This window comes from Acinonyx jubatus, chromosome D3 (genome assembly GCF_027475565.1).
Source record: "Acinonyx jubatus isolate Ajub_Pintada_27869175 chromosome D3, VMU_Ajub_asm_v1.0, whole genome shotgun sequence".
Classification (NCBI taxonomy): domain Eukaryota; kingdom Metazoa; phylum Chordata; class Mammalia; order Carnivora; family Felidae; genus Acinonyx; species Acinonyx jubatus.
In genome coordinates, this window is record NC_069392.1 from 39,825,482 (window position 1) to 39,842,558 (window position 17,077).

The window sequence follows — 17,077 nt, forward strand, 5'->3', positions numbered from 1 at the left end:
CTACGAATTCACATTCTTAGTTTTAACTTCCTGACTTTGGGAAATCCATTACAAAAGTCAAGCCACCGTGGGAAGGCTCACTGTCCCAGCTTTCTGGAGGGTTCTGTAATCGTAATCCACCATTAATGAAAGCCCACATTCCCCCACAGGATTCTTTCCAGGACGGTCATCATCGCTGCTGCAGGCTGCTTCCCCAGATAAATTCTATACTGTTCCTTCTCAAGCTTACATCATGTTTCCTTGTTCCTGGAGCCAGAATCGCAGGACACTCCTCCTGCTCTTGCTCTGGTTTCCCACAGCGTGAGCCATGAGAACATCTGCCGGCCTCAGCCCATCGCAGGATGCTCACCACAGATACAACTTCCCATGGTTTGGGGATCCAAACCTTTCCTTTCAGAATTACCAAATAACTAGTTTGATTATTTCCTCTTTTTTTTTTTTAAGGGCAAAAATCATTTCCGCAAATTCTGCTACAAAACTCAAAGTCATTTCAAAACCCTCTTTCCTGTGTTTCCTTGGACTTGGTTTGCAACATCCAACCTTCCCCTTTAGGGATCTTGGTCCTTTGGATGAAGACTATGGATGCTGGCAAGCTTTAGACCACACCTGTGACTTGGTGAGGTCCTTTAGACGCCTAGAAAATCCCGAGACAGTAGGAATGTCTCAGCAGATACAAAAACACCACCTTCTTCCTTTGGGCGAATTCATTCTCAGTAAAAGCAATAATCTGGGAATTGAAAATACAGGAACACTTGTATTTCTTTTCTAATTTATGACATTGGGGAGAAAAAGTACCAAAATAGTCTAGTTTCATATTTCTCACATTGTCCAGGATAACTCAATATTACTTTAGGGTTTTAAAAAAATGTTTTTAATGTGTATTTATTTTTGAGAGAGTGAGACAGAGTGCGAGTGGGGGAGGGGCAGAGAGAGAGGGAGACACAGAATCCGAAGCAGCCTCCAGGCTCTGAGCTGTCAGCACAGAGCCCGATGCTGGGCTGGAACTCATGAACCGCAAGATCATGATCTGAGTCAAAGTCAGATGCTTAACCGATTGAACCACCCAGGCACCCCAGTTTAGGGTTTTTTTAATCAACACTTAACACAGGGAAGTGGAGACATTTTCATCCACCTGCACTCTGCTTAGAAAGAGCATGGTTTTCCTTTTGAAGGGGCTGCGACAGCCCAGGTCTGAAGGTGTGGACAAGTAGGGGGTGAGCAAAAAGAAGAATTTGGCTTATTTGCTTTCAAATGGGTAGGGGTGACAGAGCAGGAGGCCACTGGAGGAGGCAGAAGTGACGAGGAACTATTCTCCAAGGTGACTTAGGGTGGCCAGTGGATTTTCAAGGTTGGATCACTATGGCATCCTCTAACAATTTGTATTGCCACAGTGTCCAGCAAAGTCCTCACTGCTCATGAAGGCTTGTTGGATTGGATTTTTCTCTGGGGACTGGAGGGTGTACGTTGGCCAACTCCATGGGGTTCTGAGACAGCCACACAGAACCCACATACACAGTGGGCTATGGGAGAGTTGGCCTTGGACACTATCCCAGTCTACAGGAAAGCTTCTGGGCATCCACAATTCTTGCAAATCAAGAAGGGAGTGAGACAAATATATAGACTTTGAGGTGAAAGGGGGCCTGAATAACACTAGTTTTTCTTTTTTTAAGTTTGCTTATTTTGAGAGAGCGAGCAGCACGAGCGGAGGAGGGTCAGAGAGAGAATCCGAAGCAGGCTCCACACTGTCAGCATGCGGCCTGATGCAGGGCTTGAATTCACTAACTGTGAGATCGTGACCTGAGCTGAAATCAAGAGTTGGACGCTTAGCTGACTAAGCCACCCAGGCTCTCCTGACCTCTATTACCTAGTTTTAAAGATAGGTGGCTAGCTTCCATTTCCTTGAAATCATGTTGTTGTTTTTAAGAAAAATGACATAGATTGCATTACTGTGCTGGTTTCTTTTTTTTTTTTTTTTTTAGGTAAAACAATTAAATATTTGGTTTAAATGGTGGTTCTCATCCTGCTAATAAGCAGGTTCCTAAGCTGGCCCATAACTGAAAGCCCTCACTGAAACTGGCTTCAATTTTTACAAACAAAATGTATAAGCAAGCAGGATATTTTCAAAGCCACAGAATTAATCTTTAAAATACTTCCCTATGTTTTTAGAATTTAACTTTCTCAAGATGAAGTTCTGTCTTTTGTCATTTTAACTTCCCAGTAACACCAAACCATTCTTTATAGTTGTGTTAAAAAAAAAAAAAAAAGAGAGATAACAGAACCAAAACAGAGTTACTTGCGCTAAGCCTCATGTCAGCAAATCAAGTTGAATTTTGATTTACAATCGTGTAACATGAACTCTTACAGAAGGAAAGCTGTCTCTCCTATCAGAGAGACAGTCAACATACACTCACATCTTGGCAAAAAACTTTTAAAGGTTATATTGAGACTGCCAATTCAGGAAATTACATTGTATCATTACCCTGATTGATTTAACTAGAATCCATCACATTTCAAATCCTCATTTTAGCTATAAGCCACTATATTTTCATTCAGTATTTACAATTATTTTCAAGATTGTATGTGTGTCACAATTCCTTTTTTTAATTTTTTTAACGTTTCTTTATTATTGAGGGACAGAGACAGAGCATGAGCATGGGAGGGGCAGAGAGAGGAGGAGACACAGAATACAAAGCAAGCTCCAGGCTCTGAGCTGTCAGCACAGAGCCGGATACAGGGCTCGAACTCACAAACCACGAGATCGTGACCCGAGTCGTAGTTGGATGCTTACCCGACTGAGCCACCCAGGCGCCCCTCACAATTCCCATTTTAAAAACACAAGCCACAGGGGCGCCTCGGTGGCTCAAACACCCAACTCTTGATTTTGGCTCAGGTCATGATCTCACAGTTTATGGGTTCAAGCCTCATGTTGGACTCCATGATGATTCTGTGAAGTCTGCTTGGGATTCTCTCTCTCTGCCCCTTCCCAACTCATGCTCATGCATGCTGTTTCTCTGTCAAAATAAATTAATACTTATAAATGAAATGCATACACTCTGTGTGTCGTGTACATGCAGGATATATAAATTTATCATAGGGCAAAAATTTGCAAAAAGACTAAAAATATGGGTTCCTTCTTGGGGCGCCTGCGTGGCTCAGGCAGTTAAGCGTCCAACTTTTAGTTCAGGTCATGATTTCATGGTTCACGAGTTCAAGCCCCATGTCCAGCTCTCTGCTGTCAATGTGGAACCTGCTTTAGAGCCTCTGTCCCCCACTCTGTCTCTGCCCCTCCCCCACTTGTTCGTTTTCTCTCTCTCAAATAAATTTTATAAAACATTAAAAAATATATATGGGTTCCTTCCATAATAATGGTCTCAATGGCCCATGTGAAGAATTATAGTTGGCTCCTGACCACAGGTGATGAATAATGAGGTGCTGACTATCCCAGGGACAAAGGCAATCCTGCCATAACCTTCAAATGACAGTCCTTGAACTATCTTGACTTCCTTCACAACACGTGGTCCTTTTTATCAATACCCTTGACAACAGACCACACAGATCACTCAATGACAGCTCTTTATGTACCCTCACCCCCACACTGTGCTGTTGCACTTAAACACAGAGGAGAGGTCACCTGGCCATTAGACTGGGCCACTGCTTCTCAACCTCTGCATTGCCTGGTCTGCTTCCCCCACCACACCCAGCACAGGTCCGACAGGGACTGTGGCCAGTCTCCTGACAATGCCCTTCCCACCACCCCTTGCCCACACCCCTCCTTCTCCCCGCTCAAATCTACTTTGCACGCATTGCCTGATCAGCATTTGGAAGCAAAGTTCTGATGGTGTCCCAGAACAAAAACTTCCCATGACTCCCCTTTGCCTAAATGATAAAGCCTAACCTCCTAACACTGTCTGTTACGGGTTGAATTGTCATCTCCAAAAAGATTTGTTAGAGTCCTCACCCCCACCCAGTACCTCAGAATGTGACCTTATTTAAAGATAGGGGCTTTACACAGGCAATCAAGTTAAAATGAGGCCATTGGGATGGGCCTGACTAATCCAATGAGTGGTGTGTGTAGAAGAGGAAACTCAGACACAGAGACACATACAGAGGGAAAGGATGTGACAGACACTGGCAGGAAGGTGACCATCTACCAGCCAGGGAGAACAGCCCTGAGTAGCACCTTCTCTCAGCCCTAGGGAGGAGCCTGGCCTGCAGACGCCCCTTCATCTCCCACCTCTAGGCCCCAGCCCATGTTTTCTTGTTTTATGCTGGTGTCTTCTCAAATCTGCACATATTCAACTAGAACAATCTTTCAAAGTCCTGCTAAGATGTCATCACCTGCAAACATGTTCTCAGATTCCTCCTGGCTGGGAATAATTCCTTCCACCTCTGAACATCCTCAGCTATTTGTACTTCTGTATAGCAATTGTAGTTTCTACCTTTTATTTTATAATTATTTCTCTCTATGTCTCATTTCACTGACTGGATGTGAACTTCCGGAGGGCAAGAGAGAGGTTGGGTTCCTTCCTGGGTCCCAATGGGGCCTAGTCCTGGGCCACACATAGTCCTTCCACAAAAATATTTATTTAATGAAACTGAGTAACCAACAGTCCGCAAAGAAGTCTTCTTTACCCTATTGAGTTTTCTGCCAATTCGAAGTGGCTTAAGTTAATTATGTGGCCTAAATCCAACATTTTCCGGGGTTATAAGTGTGAAATGCATTTTTCTTACTCCACTATAGTTTTATCTACGCTCTCATCTGTTAGATATTTACCATCTAATTTGCCTTCAGAAAAATCAGAGAAGTGACCTTGCTATCAATACAAATGATTTTCTACACCATTTTGCCACAAGGAAGTCCCCAGCTACAAAAACCATATACAAATGGTGGTATACGCATACAAAGGAATAGTACTCAACAATACAAAGTAATCAACTATTGATACATAGTACAACACGATGTACCTCAACATAATTGTGGAGTGAACAAAGGCTAAAGGCTAACCTAAGAGTACATACTGTATGACTATTTACATAAAACTCTAGAAAATGCAAACTTATCTATGGAAAGCAGATCAGCAGTTGCCTAGGGAGTGTGTGGGGAGAAATTGGAAGGAAGGATTGCCAAGGGGCATGAGGAAACTTTTGGGAGAGATGGTTATATTCAATGTCTTGATTATGATCTTGGCTTTAAGGGTGCATACACGTATCAAAACATTTAATTACACAACTTTAAACATGTATGGTTTGTGTATGTAGATCATACCTCGATAAAGCTGTTTTGTATAATATATATTATATAATATATAATATATATGTCATATATATAATATATAATATATATTATACACACACACACACACACACACACACACACACACACACGCATTTTTGCATTAGGGTGCCTTAAATCTCTTCAGGACTGTGAAATCAAGTACCAGATAGCCTTGCCCTGACTATCTAATAATATAGCTCAGCTTAAAAAAAAATAAATAAAATTAAATCTATATTTAAGCTAAGTTTCTACCAGTAGAAACCAAAACCACAGCATTAAGTCTTTTTCACAGTTTCAAAATGAGGATCTAACTAAAGTTTTTAGTGTTTTTTTTTTTTTTTTAACATATTGGATTACTCTTTTGCTTTAACCATTTGCTTTATCTGTTGGGGGTTTAGACCTAATATTTATTTTTGTACTTTCAAAGGTATGGATCGGTGACTAAGGAAGATAGTCAAAACAATTTTCTTTTTTTTATAACAGCCTTCAAATTGTCATTTATATTAAATAACACACAAAACATCAAAGATATAAATTAGCATTCTAAAATATGACAAGGGATGACTACTCCTTGGGATTATTATTTTCTCAGTGACAATTGTCACAAGAGGTGCTTAGAGGGTGCCATGCTATTTGGTTCAGGAAACAAGCCATAGATGGTGTTTCTGCCTTCCCTCCTGCACCTCCAGTGAGCAAGGCATCTGGGTTATATCTCGCCGTTTTGCAATAATGCAACGGAACGACTCGCAAATATCTTGTGAGTTGCCAGAAGATGATGCAGAGTGTTGGGATGGGAAAAGGGTGCCTCGTTTATCATGACCAAGCCAGAGCTCTGACCTGGCGCTGTTGTCCTGGAAAGCTGCTGGAAAAGCAGCTGAAAAGCAGGCCCCCTGACGCATAAACAAACCTGAACGCTGTCAGGACAGCTGGCCAGACTGGAGATTCTGGAATGTTCAAAATACTCAGAAAGGCTCCACTCTGCCTCCCTGCCCAAAGCCTTCTTTCCACCAGCACGTGAGAGCTCTTTGCGTTGACACGGACACTAGCCAGAGAAACACTTTAATGGTGAAAAGATCTCCCGCGATCGCTAGATTGTGAAACTCACCCCGCCCTGGGTTCTGTTGCAATCACGGCCACAGCTATGGGGCTCTGTTTTCAAGATACATGGAAAACCTCAGCAGAAAAACAAGTGGCATTTTAACTACAGTTTAGGGGGAAAAAAAAAAAAAGAATGTAGGTCCCTATCCCATGATCCTTCAACAGCATCCCTGCTGGGCAGCTGTAGAGAAACAAGTTGCAGCAAGAAGGAATCTCTAGAACCTTGTTTTGTAACGGACTGTGAGCAAATTGCTGTAAAAGGCAACCAAATAAAGCCCATTCAGCAGACCCTGGACAATCACAAATATGTACGAAGATGGGGAATGTTAGGAAACAGGTGAAAAGGTCGCATAGAAAATTCCCTTTCATTGAAATGGTCAGCCTGAGAAGGCTTCACCTAAAACCACTGGTCTCTTAACCAAATGCCTAGTAAAATATACTGCCCTGAAAGGCTGACACTGCAGAAAATACTTTTTAGGCGTATTCCCTAATCTAATATTTTCTTAGTGGAAAGTAGGGGAAAAAAATTAAAAAAAAAGAACAGCCGGATTCTAACACACCCAGAAAAGTTTGCTTCTACAGCATTTCCAAACTAGGGATTTGGTGAGTTTGAACTCTCCCTACTTTTTTCCAGTGCCCATCACCACTGTAAAATAGGAAGGAAAGAAGAAAACTTATGGGTGAGTTTCACTTCAATCATTTCATTATTTTCCTCCAACATATACACAGCTGTCACATTGACAACTACTATGTTCCTCTCTCGAGCCATCCAGGAAAATTGTGCTTTATAAGGACAAGTCAGGTTCACCTCCTCTTATCAAGTGGTTCTTTGCTATTTTTAACTCCAGAAGGCTGCTTCACCAAGGACAGAAGCAGTTAATTCCAAGTAGTAAAAACGTCAGTGTGTGTTTGGACCAGCAATAAATCAGCACATTTGGGTCACAGTCTGTAAGTCGTCTGAACACTGGCATAGTCTGTCAGTTTTAGGTTACAAAAATTTAATGTTTATTTATTTTTGAGAGAGAGAGAGAGAGAGAATGAGTAGGGGTGGGGTGGGGGGGACAGAGAGAGAGAGAGAGAGCGCGAGCGAGCGAGCGAGAAGCCCAAGCAGGCTCTGCACTGTCAGCACAGAGTCCGATGTAGGACTCAAGTTCATAAACCATGAGATCACGACCATGAACTGAAATCAAGAGTCGGATGCTTAACCGACTGAGCCACCCAGGTGCCCCTAGGCTTTAAAATACAGTATGTAAAACTCTGGGATCTGCCATGTGCAGTACCTACTGCATTATTCACACTCAGTAAACGTGAGTAACATCCTGCTGTTACCAACCCGAGGAAGAGGGCTTTTTTTCTAAAGGCAAAGGGTTAGAGCAGCGTGGTGGCGGGCTGAAAGGTGGTGGGAGGATGGGCAGCATTCGCCCACTGCTCATGAAACCTGGGACATCCCAGCTAGCTCTCTGCTGAGCTACCACAGGCAGGCACGCATCTGCAGAAGCAGCACTCAGTGCCCACGGCAAGTGGAACGTTCACTTTAAATCGACTGTATTCATTTACGTGCATTCCCCAAAGAAACCATAACTGGCTCTGCCTTCCAAAGCAATCTCTAAGTTATTAGCTTCATGTCTAAAAGTTGATTTTCATTTCATTTCATTTGCTTAATTATCTTAGTTTACCGAATTTATTTCTCTTGATTTTATTTTATTAATGGGCTCTAATGCCAACATGGGGCTTGAACTCACCACCCAGTGATCAAGGGTCCAATGCTCCCCCGACTGAGCCAGCCAGGTGCCCCGTGAAATTATTTCATTTTTTAGCACCTCAGCCTCTAACGTGTCCAGAAGCACTAATTTCAAATTCAAAGCCTTCAAAGATGAGCCCACCTGAGAGGCAACAACACTCCAAACGATGAGAATAGGCATGTTCATGAGACATTCCTGCTGAGTATACCCTATATGAGTATGATAGTGCAGTTTTAACAAGTTCTGTCAGCTACGGTATCCCACTAGTAATGTAGAGATGGAAAAAAACAAAACAAAAAGCAAAAAACATACCTCAGACAGGTTGAAGGACTTGCCTGAAGTCATACAGCTCAGTGGTGGTAGAGCTCAGGCCAGAAGCCAAGTTTTTTATTTCCTCTTCCAGAACATGTTGTCCACACCAGGCAGCCCCTAGAGGGACTCCTTCAGGGGATGTTTGCTCCCACTCACCTCCCCTTTTCTGGATATTTCAGCATTTTAGTTGATTTACCAAGTGCCAACACAGTGGAATAGATCAGTGGAGAAAGACCAACTAAAGGGACCAAAACAGGGTTTAATGAGAAGCAACTGTTTTTCTTAAGACTGTGACCTCTATTTGAATCCCATTAACTTTTCTCCAAGATCAGAAAGGTGGAAAACGTAGCCCATAACCATAAAGTTCTTTTCCCAAGACCCGAGTCTCTGCCCTAAATAATCTGGCTGAGCTTATGAAAAGAAAATAAAATAACGACTGTAGAAGGGCTCTACAAACCTAGCATCCGATTTACCAGGAAGTTTAAAAGGAAGGTCAGAAGATTCCAGGGCAGCAGTGCAGAAGCAGCCCGGAAGGATGAGAAGGAAGGTCGACCGAAGGAAGGAGGCAAGTGTACTGGGCCCATGGGGTCTGGGCACTGAGAGTGAAGGCCTCAGGCACGTGGGCTAGCTCAGCCTTCCCTCATCAATTCAAATTACCCTCAAAACCAAGGAGCAAAACTCTTTACAGCCAATTGATTGCAAGATGTTTAAAAGCTGAGGGAAAACCAATTCCCCTGAAGTTACACACCCAAGAGGCATGCTTTCCAATTGAATGGAATTCTGTTCCGGGAGATAGAGAAACTGTAGGATTGGCTCTAGAAGATGTAAGCCCTCATTATTTTCGCAGCCTTAAGTGTTCTTTGTGTGTGTGCGCGCGTTTTGTGTGTGTGTGTGTGTGTGTGTGGTTTTTTTTTTTTTTTTTTTTTTTTACGAGCTTTTCCTGGCTGAGATTGCCTCCTAATAGACAACTTTTCTTCCAACTGAATGACCATCTGCTCCCCTTGGAATCTGAGAATTAGAGGAGTTCTGGAACTCAGCACTTAGAACTCACACCTGCTACAAATTCACAAATTCTTCTTCTGTGTTATCACAGCAGAACAGGCTCCCCTAGTTAGTCCCACCCAGTTCCTCCCCCAACTGATGAGATTCTTTTAAAGAGCTCATAGGAAAAATTCCACCCAGATGCAACACACCCAAGAAGAGGGCAGGAGTGGGGTTGGGTAGATGCTGATAAACCCGTCAGTTTGTGGGCTCAGGGAGTAGGAAACCCCACCCTACGGAGCCTCAGCCCTCAGCTGGGAGCAAAGTGAATACAGGAGAATAATCCTGCCTTACATCTGGGATGCCCGGATGTCTTCACCTACAAGGCAGCTGCTCCACACAGCAGGACGCCCCCAAATGCCTCAAATACTAATAGTAGTCAGCTGGACCGACGCAAGTAGAGTGGGAGGTTCCGGACTCTCTGAAACTACTGCCACAAAGCATGAATGCTGCATGAAAGGAAACCATGCCTAGCCCAAAGGGAGAAGATAGCACTGTCTGCTAGCCAGCAGTACCCCCGAACACCACCAGCCTGTATATAGTGGGATCTAGGAAACCTCAGACCCTCATCCTTCCCTTCCCATCTCACCAGAGGTGCCAATGTCCCAGCATGCTCTGTGGTAGGCATCACACTCACACAAGGGGTCCAGACAAGGGGCCACGGAGTATGCAGGAGGAAGAGCCTAAGGCTTGGAAATATGACTGGCTATGGATCCCGAATGGGCTACTTCCTAACTACATGACCCTCTGTAGAATGGAGATAATGCCCCCATGGAATAGATGTGATGAAGGGGCTACTCTCATTACAATAATATGTTCCGGGGCGGGGGGGGGGGGGTATTTTCACCCAAGTCAACCCTGAATAATTTATTAAAATAAGACATCACAAGGACAAGAGATAAATGCTGCTGAGGATGTGGAGAAAAGGGACCCCTTGTGCACTGTAAACGTGTACAGCCACTATGGAAAACAGTATGGAGAGTCCTCAAAAAATTAAAAGTACCATATGATCCAGCAATTTCACTTCTTGGTATATATGCAAAGGAAACAAAAACTCTATGTTAAACAGATCTCTGCTCCCCACGTCCACAGCACCATTATCTACAATAGTCAAGACATGGAAACAACCTAAGCGGATGAATGGATAAAAAAAGTTGTGATATATACATACAATGGAATACTATTCTGCCATTAAAAAAAAATCCAGGGCACATGGGTGGCTCAGTCTATTAAGCATCTGACTTCGGCTCAGGTCATGATCTCATTAGTGAGTTCAAGCTCCACATGGGGCTCTCTGCTGTCAGTGCAGAGCCTGCTTTGGATCCTGTCTTCCTCTCTCTGCCCCTCCCCTGCTTGCATGCGCACGCGCGCACACACACACACACTCTTTCTCAACAATAAACATAGAAAAAAGAAAATCCTACCATGCGACATGGATGGACCTTGAGAGTATGATGCCTAGTGAAATAAGTCAGAGAGACTAATTCTGTATGATCTCACTTACATGTGGAATCTAGAAACACCACAAACTCACAGAAAAAAGAAATCAGATTTGTGGTTAATAGAGGCAAGGGTGGGGTGAGAGGGAAATGGATGAAGATGGTCAAAAGTACAAACTTCCGGTTGTAACCTAAATTCCTAGGGATGTAACATACAACATGATCGATGTAGTTAACACTGCTATATAGTATGTTTGAATCCGTTAAGAGTAGATCCTAAGGGTTGCATTGCAAGGAAAAAAATTATTTCTTCCTTTTTTTCTTTTTTTTTGTATCTAGGAGATGACGGATGTGAACTTACTGTGGCAACCATTTCACAACATATGTAAGTCACCAGGCTGTACACCTTAAACTTATGCAGTGCTGCATGTCAATTACACCTCAGTAAAACTGGGAAAAATTTAAAGAAGAAACCAACTGGAGCCTAATGAAGAGTATGAAAAATGACATAGTCCAATGCATAATAGCAAATAACCCACAATAAAGATATTTAAGTGCACAGCCATACACACAGCTCTCACTTTTAGGTGGGAATTGCCTTCCATGAAAGAAGGTATAAATGTTCTTGATAGCTGAATATAGTGCAATCCACCAAAGGTACACACTAAAACAAACAAGTGCATCTTCCACTGCTAGGGGGACAAAGGCCAGTCCACAAAGGCCAGCAGCCCTGGATTTGTGGGAAGCTCAGCCATTTACCATCACATGACCTGTAGACAAGACCTTATTGGCAAAATGGGGACCATGGCATTCATCTTGAAGGGCTGTTGCAAGAATTAAATAACCTCATACAGAATAAAAAGCCCTGATGCAGTGCTTGACACATAGAAGTGTCTTTACAGTTTCAGGGAAAATGATCACTCAAAATCCCCACATATACAAAAACCTTCACTGTTCCCACTGTCACAGAAAGATGTCCAAATCTGCAATCTGGAATCGAAGGTTCTTCATATATACAAATGGAACAAAGTCTAAACCTTTTGGAAATGCACATGCCTGCAGAGGCTCAGTCATGACCAGGCATAGATGTTCTCCCCTTATTTCTATGGACTTCCCCATAAAACCTCTTGTTTCCCAGCTGATTTGGGGTCTCCCTTGGCTTCTCTACTTCTGTCCTCGAACATGCAGTGTGCTTCACCTGCTTGGCTACTATCGACTCTCTTTTTCTTCTTCTTTTTTTTTTTAATCTTTTAAAATATTTATTTATTTTAGAAAGAGAGAGAGAGAGCATGAGCAGGGGAGGGGCAGAGAGAGAGGGAAACACAGAATTCGAAGCAGGCTCCAGGCTCTGAGCTGTCAGCACAGAGCCCGACGTGGGGCTTGAACTCACGAGCTGTGAGATCATGACCTGAGTCTAAATCAGACGCTTAACTGACTGAGCCACCCAGGTGCCCCAACTCTCTTTTTCCACCAAAGCCTTTGAGATACATTTGATTCTTTTGTAACCTGAGTTTCCTCTTGACCTACTCTCTTAACCTCACACAAGTTACAATGCCCGTCCACCACTGACCTGAAACTGTCCTTTCTGCAGAAGCAATTCCTCCCTGCTAGTTAAAGCCACTGGCCTCACTGGACCCCTTAGCCTCCAGATCTCTCCTCCTGAAGTCTCTAAGATGCGGTCTCTTCCTCCAAAGACTTGGCTTTGCTCTCTCCCCTTCCTGGCTCCTCTTCCTCCTTTCCCTCCACCATCCCTAGAAACTCCACTCTGCCCCAACTCTCTCAAGGCCTTGCTGGCACACACCTGTCACTCCCAGGCGCTAAGCCAGCACCAGCTGCCCATCTGCATTCTAGCTCCAACACCTCCAGCCCTGCACTTCTAACACCACTGGAAAGTATCCCTCAGTAACTGCAGGATTAGTTTCCAAAGGACCTTCACTTCCATACATCTCAGGTTCTAAGGAGACCTCTACTGACAACACCCGAGAAAGAAGAGAAGTTGCTCGGGCTTCTGGATTTATCTGAAATACCTAGGAAATCCATGTTAAACAGCCTTTTAAGTATACAGTGGCTTTGACTTCAATCATCCACCAATCATAAAAATTTAGGAAACATTTAGTAATTAAAAAATAAGATAAGCCATTCCTTTCCTAGCTCTAAGGAAACAGAAAAAAGTCAACACTGAATTAATTTCAACATTTTCAGCTTGATCAGCTAGCACTGTCTTATTTTTTAAATTTCGCACTTACAATGCAGTGTCTAAAGTGTAAAAACACACTTGAATTGTGTTTGAATGTTGCTATTAGTGAAGAAAAACACCCCGGTCACTTATTTTGATTTTATTTAATAAAACAACAGAAACAGGGGCACCTGGGTAGCTCAGTCGGTTAAGCAGCTGACTTCAGCTCAGGTCGTGATTTCATGGTTTGTGAGTTTGGGCCCCACATCGGGCTCTGTGCTGATGGCTCACAGCCTGGAGCCTGCTTCGGATTCTGTGTCTCCCTCACTCTCTGCCCCTCCCCTACTCACACTCTGTCTCTGTCTCAAAAATAAATAAAACCTTAAAAAATTTTTTAAAAAGTAAAACAACAGAAACATCTATCATTTCTTAAAGCAGTGTTTGTTGTCTTTCCCAGTAGGTGGTGAAAATATGCTCCAACTGCCTCCCATTTAACCTGAGATCTGGAGGTGATTTGCTCCTCACTGACGACAAAGAATCTTTTTCACTGAGTTATGGTCAAATACAACAATTAAATCATCATTTGATTTTGCAAGTGCTAAAATAATTTCAGAAACCTTAAAAGAAAAAACATCTTTTAAATGAAAAGCATTACCTCTCCAAATTAAAAATTCATTTATCTGAGTCACCACAAGGAAGTATTAAGATTATAGCAAATCATAAAATGTAGTTCTTGTGTAAAACAAATGAAATATTCCTGACTAATAATTCTAATTTTAAATAAACCCGTTCAAATTGTGTTGAATACTTGGTTCATGTCTCTACCACAACGTAAAAATCTTACTTGATTCTCATTTCAGTGACTGCCGGCCATGGACTGTGAGGTCTACAAATTACCACCTAGAGATACTGGCGATATGACAGTGCTGCACCTCTCTGAGAAATCCAAGTCATGAGCCAGAGATTCCACTTCTGCCTGATTCTCTCTATATTTGAAAGTGGGGGTCTCTTCTAGGTTGTTGCTGTTGGCCTAACAGAAACAACCCCTTCCCGATTTGCAGTTCCCACCACAGCCCAAGTGGAACCATCCAGAGACCACTTCCACCCCACAAGCCTGAAGGCTCATCTACTGCCTTCTGGAATAAGGTTTTCTGGAGTCCAGTTTCAGTCCGTCCCTTTGCCTTGCCAAAGACAGATCCGCCTACTGGCTATTCTTTGCTGTAATGACAACTGTGCTCTAAGACAAACAACTTATTCTTAGGGGGAAACAAATAATTGCAACCATCACATGTGTTCCCCAACAGCCATTGATTCACAACGCTTATCCTCTGATAACTTACACAAAAACACAAAGGCTTGCCGGAAGACAATTGAATGAGTGTCATGTATTTAACAGAATTTGCATTCTATTGCATTGCTTCCTCTTTGTTTTTTTTTTTTTTTTTTTAAGATGGTGAAATCTTTATAAGCAGAAAGATGATTTTCACCAACAAGAAGACTATTTTCTCCTGACGACCTCTTGGCCGAATCCCCAAATCTAACATGAAAAATACAGCAACTCACTTTTAAGCAAGTTATAGCTGGGACTTCAGTTTAGAGAGCGACAACACTGGAAGAGGTCCGTTTTATGGGGACATTTGGACAAAACTCGCCTGTTTTAGGACACGAGATGGAAAAAACCTCTCAGCTAATCCTACATTTCAAAGTTTTTAGCAGTATACATTTTGGAACCTTCTGTGTGCCCCAGAACACACAATATGGATCTAATTAGGTCCAGCTGCCTTATGTTAGTAATAAAATTGAAAGAAAAAAAAAAAAACAACAGAGAGGTGGGGGTGGGAGCTTTGTTCACCCCTCCCATGCCCCGGTGATCACAAGCTCCCAAGTTGTGCGCATCCTCCACACTCAGGGCAACACACGCTTCCAAAATACCCCCAGCATGCCTGGGACCCCGCTCAGCGCTCAGACTTTTCAGCTGCTGAGTTTTCTCCCACTCTGGAAAAGATTTACGGATGGGCCAGAGCTCAACGCTCCGACGCCACCCACCGCCCAGGCCCTGGCGCACTCCGCCAGCTCCTAGGCTCAACGACTTACACCAGCGCGGACGGACAGGGCATCTGGTTCCAGGGACAGTTGTACTGAGCCTGAATAAAACTCTCACTTCCCTCCAGCACAGAGCAGCTCACGTTCTTGTTCACGATGTAGGCGCACCAGTTCCTGGGGTGAAGGAGAGAGAGCGAGAAGGACACAGTGTCAACCCAGAGAACAATGAGGCTGGGGGAGCCGGGGCAAGCCGATAGGGCAGCGGGCGCATTGAGGGTCAGGGAGCCCGCCGTCCCTGCGGAGGTGGGAGCCCGACAAAGCGGCCATCAGGAGGGTACGCGGCTGCGCCTTTGGGGAGCGTGTACCTTAAGCCGACAAAAGACAGGGAAAAGAAAAGCTCCTACGGTCCCAGGGCTTCAGTAATTCCTGGGATCGCCCTGCTCTGCGGGACACTCTCTGCGCCCCTTAGCCCCGGAGGCAGCGCCGCTTGGAGCGCCGGCGAGGTTACCCGGGACGCCTCGCGCCGGCCGTAGAGCGCACGGTCCCGGGGGAGGCGCCGCCGCCGGGGCAGCCCGAGGGGGACCCCCCGGCTGCTGCTCATCGCCTTTGGCATGGAGCTTGCGGGCCGGCTGCTAGTGGAGAGTGGGGGTGGGCGGGGGCCCAGGGCTCTTGGAAGGAGCATTGCAGTGCTGGGAGCGAGAAGGACCGCACACTTACTTGTTCCTGGCGCCCGGCCGCGCGGGGTGCATGGGCTGCGGGCCGGCATGGCACAGCCCCGCACCGCCCAGGGTCAGCAGCGCCAACGCCCAGCGCCAGGGCGCGCGGGGCCAGAGCCTTGTCCTCGGCCACATTCTGCGCGCGGCGAGCGCGCCCCGCCTGCCGGATCCGGAGCGTGGCGGGTCGAGGCTAGCGCCGCGAGGCTGCGGGCGGACGGGGCGCGGCCGGAGAAGGCAGGAGGCTCGGGCGCTCCTCGGCGCCCCCGCTCCGCGGCCGCCCCCTCCGGCTTCTAGCTCCCACTTCTCCTTTTCCACCCCGTGCGCCCGCGCTTCTCCTCGGTCCCTCAATGACGCACAGGTCCCCCCCGGGTGCCGCCCTCTTTATTTCACTTCCCTCTCCGAAACGTGACTCTCCCTCCACCACGGCTCCCCGTCTCTGGTGCCCTTGCCTCTCGGCAGGGGGTTTGGGGTGAAAGGGCTGAAGAGTTTAGGAGAAGGGTCTAAGTTACAGAATTTCCAATTACTCATTCCTTTGGTCTCTTCCCAGAAGCGGAGCAACTCCGCCTCCCACCTTCCAGCAGGCGCGCCCCGGCCCCTGGGGAAGTGGCCGCAGTCGGCGAGTCTGGCAGTCCTCGCGTCGTGCCTGTTGTGCCCGGGTGCCGGCTCCCCGGAGCGAGTGAGGGACATCTTTATCAGTCCCTGGGAGGACCCGACTCGGGTTTCCTCTTCTGGCAAGACGTGGCCATTCCCTCACATTTGGAATTACAAGAGTTTACAGGGAAATGAACACGGGTCTTCTCTTTACTCAACTCTGCCTCGTGCATCCATTTCAGTTTCCAAGTCAACGTGCAGGGCAGCAGGGGACAGCCCCACCAGTTCACAACAGCATCAGACTCTAATAAATGCTACACTGATTTTTGAAAGATAATCTCACAGCCTCTGCTTCTGATGTCCTACTCTGAACTTTCTTTTTCTGTCAACATTAGACATTTACTCCACAACGTTCACATTTGCTAACCGTTCAAACACTGCTAGACGTTCATCCTTTCACTTACCTTCGTATTTTCTGCCTATTCTTGAGTTCCACTAATCTCTACCCATTTCTTTTGGGGATCAAACAACTCCACAGAAAAATGTTACATAAAATCCCTGCCAAAGTGCTTGTATTCCGGGGATGTATTTGAGTTAACCTGCTCTAATAAACACTAGATTGAGGTTATTTGCGGGCTGCACAA

At 45.0% G+C, this 17,077-nt stretch overlaps 1 protein-coding gene across 1 annotated transcript in view; it reads right to left on the reverse strand.

Moving 5' to 3' along the window:
* Positions 1–16,419, reverse strand: part of EMILIN2 (elastin microfibril interfacer 2) — a 51,568-nt gene extending 35,149 nt beyond the window's left edge. Inside the window, exons 1-2 of the mRNA XM_027068599.2 lie at positions 15,844–16,419; positions 15,178–15,300 (exon numbers count right to left, since the gene is read on the reverse strand). Coding sequence (XP_026924400.1) covers positions 15,178–15,300; positions 15,844–15,977 — 257 coding nt within the window. The 5' untranslated portion in view covers positions 15,978–16,419. The remainder of the gene's footprint in view (positions 1–15,177; positions 15,301–15,843) is intronic.
* Between the last annotated feature and the right edge of the window lie 658 nt (positions 16,420–17,077).